This window comes from Candida albicans, chromosome 1 (assembly GCF_000182965.3).
Source record: "Candida albicans SC5314 chromosome 1, complete sequence".
Taxonomy (NCBI): Eukaryota; Fungi; Ascomycota; class Pichiomycetes; order Serinales; family Debaryomycetaceae; genus Candida; species Candida albicans.
In genome coordinates, this window is record NC_032089.1 from 1,416,765 (window position 1) to 1,432,882 (window position 16,118).

General features: G+C 32.8%; 8 protein-coding genes across 8 annotated transcripts; 6 read left to right on the forward strand and 2 right to left on the reverse strand. All coding sequences in view use genetic code 12, as the record gives it.

Annotated features, from left to right (window-relative positions):
- Positions 1 to 430: 430 nt before the first annotated feature.
- On the reverse strand, positions 431 to 1,132 carry CAALFM_C106620CA (uncharacterized protein; the record flags this gene model as incomplete). Its single annotated transcript, XM_713744.1, has 1 exon — positions 431 to 1,132. The coding sequence occupies one exon, from the start codon at positions 1,130 to 1,132 to the stop codon at positions 431 to 433; it is 702 nt and encodes a 233-aa protein (XP_718837.1).
- A 626-nt stretch (positions 1,133 to 1,758) lies between these two features.
- Positions 1,759 to 4,374, forward strand: CAALFM_C106630WA (chromatin-binding protein; the record flags this gene model as incomplete). Its single annotated transcript, XM_713743.2, has 1 exon — positions 1,759 to 4,374. One exon carries the CDS (start codon positions 1,759 to 1,761, stop codon positions 4,372 to 4,374), a length of 2,616 nt encoding a protein of 871 aa, XP_718836.2.
- Positions 4,375 to 4,600: 226 nt separating this feature from the next.
- CAALFM_C106640CA (uncharacterized protein) lies at positions 4,601 to 4,744 on the reverse strand (the record flags this gene model as incomplete). Its single annotated transcript, XM_019475116.1, has 1 exon — positions 4,601 to 4,744. One exon carries the CDS (start codon positions 4,742 to 4,744, stop codon positions 4,601 to 4,603), a length of 144 nt encoding a protein of 47 aa, XP_019330661.1.
- Positions 4,745 to 5,073: 329 nt separating this feature from the next.
- On the forward strand, positions 5,074 to 5,640 carry CAALFM_C106650WA (peptide alpha-N-acetyltransferase complex B subunit; the record flags this gene model as incomplete). The annotated part of the gene is made up of 1 exon (XM_713742.1): positions 5,074 to 5,640. The coding sequence occupies one exon, from the start codon at positions 5,074 to 5,076 to the stop codon at positions 5,638 to 5,640; it is 567 nt and encodes a 188-aa protein (XP_718835.1).
- Positions 5,641 to 6,140: 500 nt separating this feature from the next.
- Positions 6,141 to 7,841, forward strand: CAALFM_C106660WA (uncharacterized protein; the record flags this gene model as incomplete). The annotated part of the gene is made up of 1 exon (XM_713741.1): positions 6,141 to 7,841. One exon carries the CDS (start codon positions 6,141 to 6,143, stop codon positions 7,839 to 7,841), a length of 1,701 nt encoding a protein of 566 aa, XP_718834.1.
- Positions 7,842 to 8,558: 717 nt separating this feature from the next.
- CAALFM_C106670WA (uncharacterized protein) lies at positions 8,559 to 10,880 on the forward strand (the record flags this gene model as incomplete). The annotated part of the gene is made up of 1 exon (XM_713740.2): positions 8,559 to 10,880. The coding sequence occupies one exon, from the start codon at positions 8,559 to 8,561 to the stop codon at positions 10,878 to 10,880; it is 2,322 nt and encodes a 773-aa protein (XP_718833.2).
- Positions 10,881 to 11,130: 250 nt separating this feature from the next.
- VPS34 (phosphatidylinositol 3-kinase) lies at positions 11,131 to 14,193 on the forward strand (the record flags this gene model as incomplete). The annotated part of the gene is made up of 1 exon (XM_713739.2): positions 11,131 to 14,193. The coding sequence occupies one exon, from the start codon at positions 11,131 to 11,133 to the stop codon at positions 14,191 to 14,193; it is 3,063 nt and encodes a 1,020-aa protein (XP_718832.2).
- A 993-nt stretch (positions 14,194 to 15,186) lies between these two features.
- CYK3 (Cyk3p) lies at positions 15,187 to 16,112 on the forward strand (the record flags this gene model as incomplete). The annotated part of the gene is made up of 1 exon (XM_713738.2): positions 15,187 to 16,112. A coding segment is annotated over one exon (926 nt), but the record flags the coding sequence as incomplete, so codon positions are not given.
- Between the last annotated feature and the right edge of the window lie 6 nt (positions 16,113 to 16,118).

Sequence of the window (16,118 nt, forward strand, 5' to 3'; positions counted from 1 at the left end):
GTTAATTCTTTTAGAGTAGTTTGTGAAATTTCTAATCTCAACAATGGTCGTAAACTAGAGATACAACAACAACAAGAAAAAAAAGAGGTACACGGCTAGTGCCGTACCAAGATCTACATGAATTAATTGTTTCATTTGAGGGTTTTTCTTTTTTTTATTTGGTATACATGTTGTAGTTTGACGCCAAATTCTTTTAAATTACTTGCTGTATTCACAATTTTAAAAGACCTATATAACAATAATTGAACATACAAAATCTCGTTGACGTCACCTTTTCGAATACACGTTGAAGTGTTTTATATTTTTGATATTTAATTACATTTTCTTTGGGGTCGATCTAATGTTCGTAGTTTATAGCACAGCCACCACCAACATGTACTTAAATTCAACAGTATTTCCTTTCCTCCGTTATCAGTACCTCCATATCTATCTACCTTCGGGTCTCCTTGCTTTGTGCCTTAGCTATTTTTTTCCATCGGAAAACTTTATTCAACTTTTGTATCTTATGTTCATGATTTCTTTCTAATTCATTTCGATAAAGTTGTAATCCTAGACTGGAAACTGCAACAACAAACAAATGCCCAGGAATCTCATATCCATATTTAAGTTCAAGCATTTCAATAATGCTATTTCTTAATTCAATTTTATCTAGGCCAAGAAATATACTATAAACAATTAGTTGGATTTGTTGATGTAAATATAAATCATTAAAGCTTTCAAGTAAAAAATATCGAATTTGTTGATTTGTCAATTTTGAAACTAAAGGCAAATCACCACGAAATATTGAATCAAACAAAAACACAAATTGTTCAGCAACATGAGATGCATTCTCTCCGTATTTCCAAGTATGATTGATAATTGCACCTATTTGGGTGACTATTTGTACCGCACAAAGCTCCATGATTTCATAACAACTTTTCATCTCATCACTAAACAAACTTTGATTATTAAAGGCTGTTTGTTTGTAACGTGACAACACAGGCAATGTATAAGTTATTAGTTTTAACTGTTTTAGATTTTTGATTTCTTTCTTATATATAGGTTTGATTAGATGTGAATTAATGGCAATTATTGACGTATCTGGAATTAAATAATCAGCCAGTTTGTCTAATTTGTAAACGTCTGACCCCATTTTTATCAAACTTCTTGGATACTTCTTTTCTCTCTCTAAGCAATTAAAACCATAGATGACAACTAGCAAGAAAATTAGCAAGTTTGCGTAGAAGAAGAGGGGGTTAAAGGCTTTGTAAAGGCTTTGTTCCAGAAACCAGGATTGCCATCTTTCTCTAAAACATGGATTATTGAAGATTTTATAACAACAGTTAAATTTGTTATGTGATATTGTAGCTGGCGCTACCACATGAATAGGTGTAATCTAGACTAAAAAAACCCAAATAAGTCTAGATTTGAAGCATTTCTTCTTGTTTTGTATTGAAAAAGAATTAAAATACATTTACTAATTAAATATGATGTCTTTTCATACTTATTCAAGTATCTTGTTGACTATCAAATTGAGTTGTTCACTTACAAAGTCTTAACAAAAAGTGTTTTCAGACAATATACACAAAACGCGTGGAAATTCACCAGACGTGTTTTATTTAAATTTCAATGTTTCGTTTGTTCTTTTTTTTTTACTTCGAGTCAATCATTTGAAAAAAAAAATATAACCATACAACGAAAAATAAATAACAGTTTCAACTGAAATACTCAATAAACTACTCTCTAGTCAATAACAGTCAATCTATATTTCTTTGCAAGATGTCACTTCAAAAGATATCTGCATTTCCAGATGGGAACTCTTTTGTTCATTTCAACCACTCCATTGGTAAATTGGTAATTGCCAACAGTGAAGGATTAATGAAAATCCTAAACACCAATGATCCTGAATCTCAACCAATATCGATTGATATTTTAGACAATTTGACATCGTTATCATCTCATGAAGATAAATCCATTGTGCTAACCACCACTGAAGGGAAATTAGAACTTATTGATTTATCCACTAACACATCTAAAGGTGTTTTATATAGATCAGAATTACCATTACGTGACACTGTATTTATTAATCAGGGAAACCGAGTATTATGTGGAGGAGATGAGAATAAATTGGTTATTGTTGATTTACAAACCACTGGTGAAGAAGATAGTAACAATAAAGTTAGCACTATTTCATTACCTGATCAAGTAGTCAATATTTCTTATAACACATCAGGAGAATTATCAGCCATTAGTTTATCGAATGGTAATGTTCAAATCTATTCCGTGGTGAATGAACAACCAAATTTGATTTATACTATAAACAGTGTTATCCCCACCAAAATTCACACATCGATGGATAAAGTTGATTATAATGATGAACATCATGATGAATTATTCAGTACAAAAACTCAATGGTCCACTAATGGACAACTTTTATTGGTCCCCACTATTGATAATCAAATTCATGTATATGATAGACAAGATTGGACTAAGGTTGTTAAAGAATTCAATAATGATAATGTCAAGATAATTGATTTCAATTTACTGGCACAAGGTAATTTAGCCATAATGTCATTAAATTCATTCAAAGTGTACAATTTCAGTAGTGAAAAGTTAATCAATGAAGACGATTTTGAGTTTGATGAAGATGGATATCCGTTAAATATTATTTGGAAAGATAATAATTTGTTTGTTGGAAGTACTGTTGGGGAGACTTTGCATTTACGTAATGTTGTCAAGGGTAAAACTGACGATGTCTTGAACAGTTTATTTATCAGTGACGCTGAAGAGGAAGAGGAGGAGGAGGAAAGGGAAGTTGGAAGAAAAAAATTGGGCGTGGAAGAAGACGAAGGTAATGATACTGATGCATTGTTAAGGGACTCTGATATTGAACAAGATATTAACGTTGAAGATCGAATTGGTCAACGTAAGAGAAACCGCAGACCATATAAATTACACGAAGAAGATGATTTGGTTATAGATGAAGATGATAATGAAAACTTGGGGTTTGATGATAGAGTGGTATCCAATGGATATAGCACTAATGGACACAAAAGGTATAAATCTCGTTCACCATCTGAGGCAATACCTAAAATATCCAAAATCAAACCTTATTCACCAGGGTCTACTCCTTTTGAACACCGAGGCGCGTCTGCTGACAGAAGGTATTTGACAATGAATAATATTGGGTACACCTGGGTTGTTCAGAACAAAGACACTACAGATGATGCTACAAGTGGCAGTGGCAGTGGAGGTAATAGTATCACTGTTTCATTTTTCGACAGATCACTAAATACTGAATATCATTTCACCGATTATCATAATTTTGATTTGGCATCAATGAACCAACGAGGAGTGTTATTAGGGACAAGTTCCACAGGACATATTTATTACCGATCTCATAATGAAGCAACTAATGATTCTTGGGATAGAAAATTACCATTATTAGTAAGTGAATACATAACCAGCATTTGCATCACCAATAACGCCTCAGCAACCAACACGATTATAGTGGGTACCAATTTGGGATACTTGAGATTCTTCAATCAATTTGGTGTATGCATCAATATACTCAAGACATTACCAGTAGTCACATTGATTGCATCAGCAACTGTCAATGCCAAATTATTTGTCATTAATCAAGTGACCACCAATGTTTATTCATACCTGATACTTGACATAAATCAAGATTACAAATACATCCAACACAATGCACCAATGCCATTGAAAGATCACACCCCGTTAATTAAGGGGATTTTTTTCAACGAATTTAATGATCCATGTATAGTTGGCGGAGAAGATGATACATTATTGATTTTACATTCCTGGAGAGAATCAAATAACGCCAAATGGATTCCTATTTTAAATTGTCATAAAGTTTTAACTGAATACGGGACTAATTCAAACAAGAAAAATTGGAAATGTTGGCCATTAGGTTTTATTGGTGATAAGTTAAATTGTTTGATTTTGAAAAATAATAGTCAGTATCCTGGTTTCCCATTACCATTGCCAATTGAATTGGAAGTGGAATTACCAATCAAAAATAAATTTGAAGAAGATGAAGCAGAAGAGAATTTCTTACGTTCATTAACACTTGGTAAATTAATATCAGATTCTCTTAATGATGAATTGCCTGGAGAAATTGAAGAAGATGAAGTAATGGAAAGATTAAATCAATATAGTATGTTGTTTGATAAATCGTTATTGAAATTGTTTGGGGAATCTTGTAAAGAAAGTAAACTTGGTAAAGCATTTAGTATTGCTAGATTGATCAAAACTGACAAAGCATTATTGGCTGCTTCTAGAATAGCAGAGAGAATGGAATTTTTGAACCTTGCTTCCAAGATTGGTCAATTAAGAGAACTGTTGGTAGATATAGATGGGGATAGTGATTAAGAAATAGGCATCTCTTTGTTTCTTCTTTCCAAAATGTATTTATGTATATATATTTATGAAGCAAACACACTGGCAATAAATTAACATGATAAAATATTTACAAAATCATCGAAAAGGCGGGTCGAAATAATCAATTCATTGCATCTTTCATCTTTCATCTTATATGTGATAAATTTCAAGATTCTATTTGAACCCCTCCTTTCCTATATTCATATTTCTTTAAAAATTATAATTGTTTTCTAATGAAATTAACAATGATAGGACTAATCCATAAAGCACCAGCAACTAAACCAGCAAACTTTAATGTATCATAAGCGTATTGTTCTTGAAGTTTCTTTTGTTCTTCAGTTGGTTGTGGACCTCCGTACATGATATAATTTGTTTTATTAATCAAAAGGGAATGAAAAAAGGGATAATGATATCAAAAAAAAAATATCAAATTAGAATTTGAGAATATATATTATAAAATATGTCAATTTTAATAGTAGTAGTTAATAAGTAAGAAAATTTTTTTTCCTTTTGGGTTTCTGTTTCTCGGTCACCAAAAATGGGTGGGCGAAAAGTCAGTCACTCAATCAGTCCAGTCAGGGTGAGGTGAAAAATTTAGCGAGGTTGAAAAAGAAACGACTCAATAGAAAGTGAAGAAGAAGTAGAAACCACCAGTCTCCAACTCTATTATTAATATTATCTCTATTCACAATGACATCAATAAAACCATTTCAAATGGAAGATCTATTCGAATTGAACCCCGTCAATTTAGATCCATTAACGGAAAACTTCAATGTATCATTCTATTCCCAATACTTGATTGAATGGCCACAATTGTTTTACAAATCTGTTGAAACCCCAAATGGCCAAGCTAGTGGATATATGATGGCAAAAACAGAAGGTCAATTATCGAAAAAAGAATGGCATACGCATATCACTGCGGTAACAGTTCTGGACCAATACCGTAGAATCGGATTAGCCTCAAAATTGTGTCTTGAATTAGAAAATTTGACTCAAGTCAAAGATACATTATTCATTGATCTATTTGTCAAGGTTACCAATACTTTAGGAAGAATATTGTATGAAAAACTCGGGTATAGTGTTTTCAGAAGAGTAGTGGGGTATTATGGTCGAGAAATACAAAAGGATCGAAATAAGATTGATGACTCGGTGGATGCATTTGACATGAGGAAACTGTTGCCTCGAGATGTGAATAATGAGACGGTAAGAGAAAATGGAGAGAAAGTGTACGTTCTACCGAATGAAATAGTTTTTTAGAAACAAAATAAAATTAAATGGCAATAATCAAGAATTGTAAGAAAGGAACTGTAGTTAATTTGTGTTGTGGACAACTTATGCACTTTGCCTATGATTGGTAGGTAGCAACCTCAAAATAAATGACCCCTAACAATTCTGAAACTCACCATTTTTGCATTCAATTTGATTTTTGTCATCACTGATAATTTGTTTATTTGTTTGATAACATTGACTAATAATATTATTATTACCAATACGGGGTTATTTGTTTGTTTGTTTGGGTTGTTTAGTATATGTATGAGTCAAAAAAAGACCAACTGTTTCCAAAGTTAACCCACACCAACAGTATTTGTGCAGACACGACCCACATATTAAATCTTCTATACAGCAAACATAAAATACATATTAATAAATTGGAATGTACATATACATATATAAAGGTAGAAAAATTTTTCTTGTATTGCCATAACTTTTTTTTTTATAATATACTCCATTTGATTATTGATTAATTGTTTTTGAAAATGTCACATAAAGCTTTGTTTAAAGGAAGAAGATTTGAGAGGGATGGTACTTTATCCAATTCATCTTCAAGGGCCCAATCAGTTTCGAGAACACCCTTACGGTCCGATGACTCCGATTATGAAAGTGATACCGAAGAACAAGATTTTATTAAAATTGAAGAATTATTGAAGGAGAGATTATTTGGTCTACAACTGCAAGAAATTGAATTAGCAAAAGAAGATAGAATTGGTGCTGGGGACAGAAGACAATATCAAGCTGCCAACATTAACAAATCTAGAATTCAAGAAAGTTCAAGCATTAATGATATCATTAATAGTTTAGAGTTTTCACGAAATGATGTGTCGCTGCAGTCGCGAGAATTGTTACTTGTACAATTGTATAAATTACTTGTTTCCAGACCATTAGTTGTTTGTAATGAAGAAAATGCGGGGACACCAGAATTTGTTGATGAAGACAAAGTTGCTAAATTAATCAATATTTTCACTTCTGCAAACTACCGAAGTGAAGATGAGTTTTTATACTTGTTTCGTTCGTTGATTGCGTTAATTTGCAGTGATATTGAAGAGTTTGGATCTTTGGTGTCCACTGAATTGCTTAATCACATCCAGCATGTCATTACTGAACCATCGAACAGTATTGTCACTAACAGTATCAAGGCTAATGTGATTACTGGGTATGTGGTGCTAACATTGATTTTACACAACGGAGCATCGAGTTTTGGAATTGATGAAAGAATAGCCATGTTGATTGAATTGGCAGAAGGGTACACAGCAAGTGCCACTACTTTGAAAAAAGAAGTTGAAGCTGGTGATCGAGAACATTCGACTTTTATTACCGATAAAAATTTGGATAAGAAATTGGTCAATGAAGCTAATGCCAAAGTGGTGGCCGAAGCATCAGTTGCTGTTGCAGCAATCCACGGAGTGGGTTGTTTGTTGACATTGATTCCACATGGATCATTTTTGAATGAAATAATGGAAGACTTGATGTTTAAGCTTGTTCCACTTTTAGACAATGACGAGGATAGAGATATTGCAAAAGCTGCCGGAAGAGTGATTGGTGTTATTTATGAGATGTATGATTACGGACAAAATGCTGACGCTGACAATGGCGGTGATTTTGATAATGAATACAATGAAAACTCTCCATATTATGAACAAGAGTCCTTGCTAGCTATTTTGACTCGTTTGCTCAACTTGTCATCGAAGAAAGTAGCGAAAAAGGATAAAAAAGATATTAGTTCTGTTTTCAGAAATATTTCCAACACAATAAAGATCTATACCGATGCAAATTCAAGGGAACAAGTGTACAAGAGAACACAAGAAGGATTAGAATTACTCGATTCTACATCTGATCTGACGTATATCAAATTGTCGAAATTCAGATCATTGAAAATAAATAGTTGGTTTCTTTACTTTAGATTGAAACATTTACGTTGGTGTTTCAGTTTTGGTCTTCATAACCAATTGGTTGGGAATGATAGTGTGAGAGATGCCTTGAAGGAACCAGAGAATGAGTTTAATTATGGGACACAACCTGATTTCGATGATAGTTTGGTAGATGATGACAATTCCGAACTGTTCCATGACTATATTGATCAAAAACATTCAAATGATGAAAAATATAGAAAGGAAAGACGGAAAAAAGAAAGGTTGGTTAAATTGAATGAACAACTTGATGAACTAAACTTGCACCAATAATTCAACTGATTTGTTTTGAAGTTAATTAGAGATGTAGTATTTATATGTATAAATATGTATAAGACAAATTTATTTCAACTAACTAAATATTAATCCACTTTCTAATTTAGTTCAATGTATTGCTGGTTCGGGTTTGTCCATTTCATCTAAATTTTCAAATTGTTTCCTATGAAATTTTTTTTCCATTTAACTTAGTTTAATTTAGTTTGTGTAATTAAAAGAAGTTATTGTTTGTGTTGTCAATTACATCATACTTTTTTAAAATGAAAAAAAAATGGTTTACTAAGAAGTAGTTTTTGTCGTTGGAATTTGTTACTGTATTCTCACAAATACACACATTACACATTAAACATATACAATCACACTAACAAATCTAACTTACTTACTAACTCACCTGTCAAGACAGTAAGAAAATCTGATCTCTCTTTTTTTTTTCCTTCACTTCCTCGCTTTCACTCTCCCTTTGTTGCCCGCCCTTCTACAAAACCACACGAGCTTTGAAATTCATAGACATATCCAACTAAATTCAACACATTTGAAAGTATTATGTTCATATAACAACACCACTGGAAAGGATATAACATATTTACAATCAAAAAAAAAATAGAGAAAAATTCAACACTAAACTATAACCACTTATTTATTTAATTATTTATTTATTATTTTTCCACTCAACTTCCTTCAACCTACCATATTTAGCAACACAACAAGTTGGTGATGTCTGAACTATATTTTCTACGTCATGGTGAACGAATTGATCACGCATTACGAGAGGATCCAGATGCAAAGCCAATATTGGAAGATTATAAGCCATATGATCCATCATTATCACAAAATGCCATTCCACAGATAGAGAAATTAGTGGATGAAATTTGTTCATTAACTCAAGCGTTCACTGATTTGGAATCTACACAACGTAAAAACGTCTTTATTCATTTCAGTCCGTATTTGAGATGTTGTCAAACTGCAGATCTATTAATAACCGACTTGAAAGCTTCATTATTGAAAAAGTATCCCAATTATAAAATGAGATTTCAGTTGTTATGTGATTTTGCCTTGAGTGAATGGATACATGATAAAATGAAAAATAAACCACCTTTTGTCGACTCAGATGATGCATATAATATGTACACCCCTAATTTGAAATCATTGAAAAACAAAAGTGCCTGCTCAATGTTTAGGCCAACTATCACATTAGGTCAATATAACGGTCTTGATCTAAGTTACAAAGATTATCAAACTAGATGCAAAGATTATTTCAAGAAATTATTGGCAACATATGAAAAACCAATGTATATCAAAAACAAAGACATCATTATCGTTGTAACACATGGATATGCAGTGAACAACTTTCTATCTTACTTTATCAATCATCCGATTTTCGAAGAACTTCCTGAAGCAAAAGCAAATTTTGCTAAAAGAGTTTTGAAAGATGATATCAAGGATGTCGAAGACGAGAATGATCCTGCAAATTATACTTGGAAATTGGTACACGATGCCTTGGATTTGATTAAAGAAGATGACGTAGATACCACGTTGAATCTAGAAACTGATATTGTATACTACAAAACAAATTTTATTAAAAAAGATGAGTTGGATGTTCCCAAGAAGAATCTAGTGGTTGAGGAGGACACTAAACCAAGACCTTCATTCAAAATCAAAGAAACTTCAGCTGCTTATGAAAGTGGTAGAAATCTACAGACAAGACAAACTTATATTTGTCCTGCTGCAAGGGACTGGGCCCCCAATTTGAAACATTTCCTTATAAAAAACGAATTTAAGGAGAAAATAATGAATGATGAATCGTTTCGAAAACATTATAACATAAGCAATCATCCTTCACGCCCTATAAGTCCTGAAGTATCCCCAAATTCAGCACCAACAAGATCAAATTCGGTTATTGATTTGTCCAAAATTGTCAGTAATGATGACCTACAACCCATGAAATTAAAGTACTCACACACTTCAGAAATACCAATGCATAAGATCAACTCAAGAGTGAATTCACAAGTAAATCTTTCTTCGTTTGGGAAAGGGTCATTTCCTCAACCTAACGGTTCCAATACCGATATTTTCAGGACCAACAGTGGATCACGTGGTTCATCGAAAGAAGGTTCCACCACTGATTTACCAAGATACATTTCCTCAATGCAGAATCGAAGTAGATCCAGTTCTAATCCTATGACGCATGTTCATGTTGCACATAACGCCAAAGATTCATATTTCCCATCTACCATATTAGGCAGAGTCAAGTCTCCAGAATCAGATGTTTCGATAGATTCTTTGGGCGAGCCTATACCGGAGGAGCTCGATAGTGTCCTTCAAGCATATCAACCAACTCTTAATGAACCGGCGGGAAGAAATTCGCCTATCGAGTCTTTGAATAGAGCCAGATCCTTGAATAAAAGAAGAACAAATAATCCACTTTTCTCATCCTCCACCCAAAGAAAACTGCAACAGCTGTTGTTCCAACCTTCTTTAACTCAACTCAGCAAAGTAAATCGACAAAGATCGCTCAGTTCAGGTGGTGAAAATAGACCTGGGCTGCAACAGAAGCTACAACGTCATTATGGGAAAGATAACACTTATGAAGATGACGGCGATTCAGAAGAAGAAGAGGAAGAATCAAATGAAATTACTGACGAAGAGGACGATTCTAACAATTCAAACGACGGAAACTTGTTCTCGTTGTCTTTCAATTCATCACAGAAAAAGTCAACGCTTGAAAAAGCAAAACTGACATCACCTCTGAAATCTACTGGAAAACGTTCAAGAAAGAATTCATTCAAATATAAGCCAACAACTTCTACTAAAGATACCGGAGCTAAAAGTCGTCCAATATTTTACAACTTCGACAGTAGTGGTGACTCTTCATCTGAAGAAGAAGAACAAGAAGATCAGGATACTCGTAAGGATGATGAAGAACAAGATGATATGCTGATGACAAAGGAAAGTAAGGATAAATTTGTGCTGCAAAAGAGTGAAAACAAAGTGGATGGGGATTCTGATTATTTTTGGTTCGGTAATAATAATAAATAGATAGATAGAATATTTAATTACTGTGTTAAAGAATTATAATAATATATAAAATATAATTATAGATATTGTTTAATTGTATTGTCGTGGTGGTGATCAACTATCAACTTCTCTATGTTTTATCAAATTATCTGTTCTACACGACCAACTGATATTATGCACTGTTACTAGATTATTTATCAGATACTAATTAATTTTCTTTTTAACAAAATTACAAGAATCACAACTTTCTATTTCAAAAACAACAACGGGAATGGCGACACTCTCACAACCACAAAGCGCACTACCTAAAACAAAGATAGCGACTACTTTTGGTTTGTCCAAGGATTTGAAATCGCCTATATCAGTTAAAGTTTGCTATTTGGAATGCACAAGAAATAATGTCTCTTTAGTCCCATTATCAACAAAATTTGAAGATCCAACTGTATTCAAGAAGCTATCTCAAATATATAAGAACTCGGATCTATTTGTTGAAATTAGAGTTTACGATGGTAAGAATAACAATCTAATCAGTACACCGGTGCGGACGTCTTACAAGGCATTTAACAACAAGGGAAGAACCTGGAATCAACAGTTGAAATTGAATATAGATTATAATCAAATATCAATTGATGCATACTTAAAGTTTTCTATTTGTGAAATCATTGATACCAAGCCATCAGTATTTGGAGTTTCATATTTATCGCTTTTCAGCCATGATTCATCAACACTACGAAGTGGATCACATAAAATTCCCGTGTTTATGGAAGACGACCCACAATATAGTAAAAATATTCAGTATGGAACTCTAATTGGTTTAACAGACTTGGAAAAAAGATTAATTGATTATGAAAATGGCAAATATCCTAGGTTGAATTGGTTAGATAAAATGGTTCTTCCTAAAGTTGATGCCACTTTTTTGAAAACAAACAATAAAGACCACGATTATTATTTGTACATTGAATTACCCCAATTTGAATTTCCAATTGTATATTCTGATATTATTTACCAAATCCCAACAATTGAACCCATAACTGAAACTACTTCTAAAATCCCCCCAGATGATACATTGAATAGTAACATTATAATTAATTCGATAGATATTCCAATGGCCACATCACACGATCCTAGTATAATGAAAGTGTACGATCCAGATTTCCATATAACAGCAAACAATCATCTAAATCCAAATGCTACTACTTTTGATCCAGTTGAGTTAAAATACCGTAAGTTAGAAAGAAACATTGATAATAATACAATCTTGGACAAAGAATTGAAGCCAACTCCACAATTGAGAGATGAATTACTAAGAATTATGATCAAACCTTCAAATGCAGAACTAACAGATAATGAGAAAAATTTGATTTGGAAATTTCGTTATTATTTTAGTAAAAACAATTCTGGGAATGATCCAAGTAACAAATCAGTAAAGTCTTTTTTACCCAAATTCTTAAGGTCAATAAACTGGGAAAATGATTATGAGCTAGATCACACGTTTAAAGAAATAATTCCATTTTACTGGAATGTTGATAAGTTGCAAATTGGGGATGCTTTGGAATTGTTAGGTGATTATTTTAATCCGTACACATTGGGTAAACCGACATATCAAGATGATTCTATGACGTCAAAAAGTTCAAAAATGAAAAGTGATGAAAAACGGTTTATAAAAATTTACAATAATGTTTGCTTTTTGAGGAAATTAGCAGTTGAAAGATTAAAATTGGCTAATAGTGAAGAACTTTTATTGTATTTACTTCAATTAGTTCAAGCATTGAAATATGAGGCATTGATATATGAAAAAAGCCCACCATTTTGCGAAAGATCTGATCAGATTGAAGATAATGCATCGTCGACTTTAAAGTCACCATTGGCTGATTTCTTAATTGAAAGAGCAGTAGAAAATGAAAAATTGGGTAATTTCTTTTACTGGTATGTTAAAGTTGAAAATGAAGATCAACTCAATAATCCTCATATCGATGGCCCAATCAAAATCTACATGGATATTCTTAATCGCTATATTGAATTGCTAAAAGCACATTGTCATGAAAATAGACTTCCTTACTATAAGCATTTAAAACATCAAATATGGTTCATCAAGAAATTAACTTCTTTGGTAGAGTTATTACGTGCTTCATTTAAGAAAAACGAGGCAACAGCAAAGAAAGTTGAATATTTGCGGGAGTATCTAGCAAATTCTGGGAATGAATTGTTAAAATTCCCTGAACCTTTCCCATTACCACTTGATCCATCAGTTATGATATGTGGATGTTATCCTGAGGAATCATCAGTTTTCAAATCTTCATTGGCACCATTAAAAATTACTTTAAAAACCATTGAAAAGAAGAAACACGGACATGCCACTTCGCAATTATTTGGAAAACGATCTAGATATGGGAAATACCCGTTAATGTTTAAAATAGGTGATGATTTAAGACAGGATCAATTGGTAATTCAAATCATAGACTTGATGGATCAACTTTTAAAGAATGAAAATCTTGATTTGAAACTTACACCATATAAAATATTGGCTACTAGTCCAATTTCCGGGTTGATTCAATTTGTTCCAAATGAAACTTTGGACTCTATTTTGTCCAAGACATATCCAACATCGGTCACATATTCTGGTGGTGGTGAAACTTCTGATGTACCACCGTCAGTATCAAACAATGGTATTTTAAATTATCTTCGTCTTCATAGTCAAGAACAACAATCCGAGGAACCTATATCCAAAAGTATTTTAAGTACAAATACCAGTCAGTCCAATACCGAGATACCAGTTTTACCACGTCAACCTAAACCAACAATAACTTCAGATTTGGGTGTATCACCGATTCTTATGGATAATTACGTCAAGTCATGTGCTGGTTATTGTGTAATTACCTATATTTTGGGTGTTGGAGATAGACACTTGGACAATTTATTACTTTCACCCAATGGGAAGTTTTGGCATGCCGACTTTGGATATATACTCGGCCGTGACCCTAAACCTTTCCCTCCATTAATGAAATTGCCTATACAAGTAATCGATGGGATGGGAGGGTTACATCACGAGAATTATAATGTTTTCAAGAGCTATTGTTTTATCACATACACAACATTGCGTAAAAATAGTAACTTGATTTTGAACTTGTTCCAATTGATGTTGGATGCCAATATCCCAGATATTCAATTTGATCCACTGAGAGTGATTGAAAAGGTACAAGAAAAGTTTTGTTTACAAATGACTGAAGAAGAAGCAATTTTACATTTCCAAAATTTGATTAATGATAGTGTGAATGCGTTTTTGCCTGTTGTTATAGATAGATTACATAGTTTAGCACAGTATTGGAGAGCTTAAAACTGAACAGAGCAAAAATAAATATATGTCACGTGATTCTATAGTAGAACCAGAAAAAAATCTAGGGTAAATAGTAAGGGGGAGGGGGGGTCCAATAGAACATTTTTGTTTGAATGACATGTTGATGATGTTATTGATGATCATGATCAATGTCTATAATTAGTTTTGAGATTTACATTGTTTCCCTTTTGAGCACATTTTGTTCATCATTAATTACTGTAATTTCAATGTTCCAAGATTTGGGTTGCAGAAAAAATCCTGCATATATGTGGGTCTATATTTTTCTTTTTTACAAACTAGGCAATGTCATTTTTTTGATGTGTTTTCCTTTTTTTAACTTGCTGGACAGATATATAGATTGATTCACAAGTGTAATAGTAACAGTAGTTTTTGCACACTTGATGATTTCATCAATAAGTCTCCGATTTTCAAACAAGGAACCTTAAAACCAAACTGAAATTGAATATTATTTTCCTTAATTTTTTTCCTTTTCTTTTCTTCTTTTTCTACTACTTTCTATTTTTACTTTGCTTTATAATACATATTACAATTGAATTAGCATTAGCATTGTTGGTACGGTATCAAAAAGAGGTTTTCCTTTCATTAATTACAAAGAAAAAAATAAGAACATCAACTATCTTTTCACTCTTTTTGAACAAATTTGTATCATACTAAAAGAATTAAATAATAAATAATTGCATCTCAGTTCCCCCATTTGTTTTTTGAAGTATAGAATCGCTCATCCTTTTTATTCAAATATCGTTTTTTTTTATTACAACAATTACCTCACATTCGTTTATCCTTTTAGGAATATTTGGTATCAGAAACTTATCATTCATTTTGATTCTAGTATAATACGGCTATAATTTACTAATTTAGTGATTACTGATTCATCAACGAAGACAGAAGTAGTTACACTCCTGCATTACATCACTTGCATTACTCTTTATACATTTTTATTTAATTTCGATTTTTTTTATATATCATAATTGAATGACATCAACTGCATTGCCTCCACTCCCATTCAAAGTGAAAACTATTGTGTCATGGGCAGGTGAGGAAGAAGGAGATTTGGGGTTCATGGAGAATGAAATTGTTCAAGTTTTTTCCATTGTCGATGAAAGTTGGTGGAGTGGAAAATTACGAAGAAATGGTGCTGAAGGGATATTTCCCAAGGACTACGTGACAATTTTGGAGGACAAATTAAACCATTCCATGTCATCCTTGTCATTGCAAGATGGGAGAACTACACCAACCAAACAAATGGATGATCACAGCAGAAGAAGTGCTGGAACAACCCCACTTGGGAATTTCTCCAAATTAAAAACAAGTCAAAGTTTTGCCAACGATTCAATAGAGTATGACCAAGACCATAGTTTTAACCAAAGCTTTGATGACAGATATTCGAAACCATTTACACCGACAAAGGGAAATGTTCGATCTTCTAAATACATGCTGTCTGCCATGAATCATCCAAAAAACAAATTGACTTATCAACAGCAAGAAGAGCTATTAAGAAAAAAGGAAAAGGAAATTGAATATTTCAGATCCATGCAACAACAGCAAAACTATCAGGTCAAACCAAAAGTCAATGATTCCAAACGGTTATCATTTCAACATACACATCATAGTAGTCCAGATGTTGCATCTAGGCTCCATCAAATGGATTATACATCACCAACAAGCATAAAATCGCCATCTTATGGTGACGTACCACATTCTCAAAATGGCAAATATCAGCATTTGCTAAACAATTACGTCGCTACCTCGGATTCTACGCCAACAAAAACCAGCAAGAGGGCCACCATGGCCTCTTATGAACCAGAGTTTCTTGATGAATTTGACGAGATTGCTAAAAAGAAAGCCCAGTTGGAAATTGAATTGGAGAGATTAAAACAGTTGGAAAAATTATCCAAAAAGGCTGC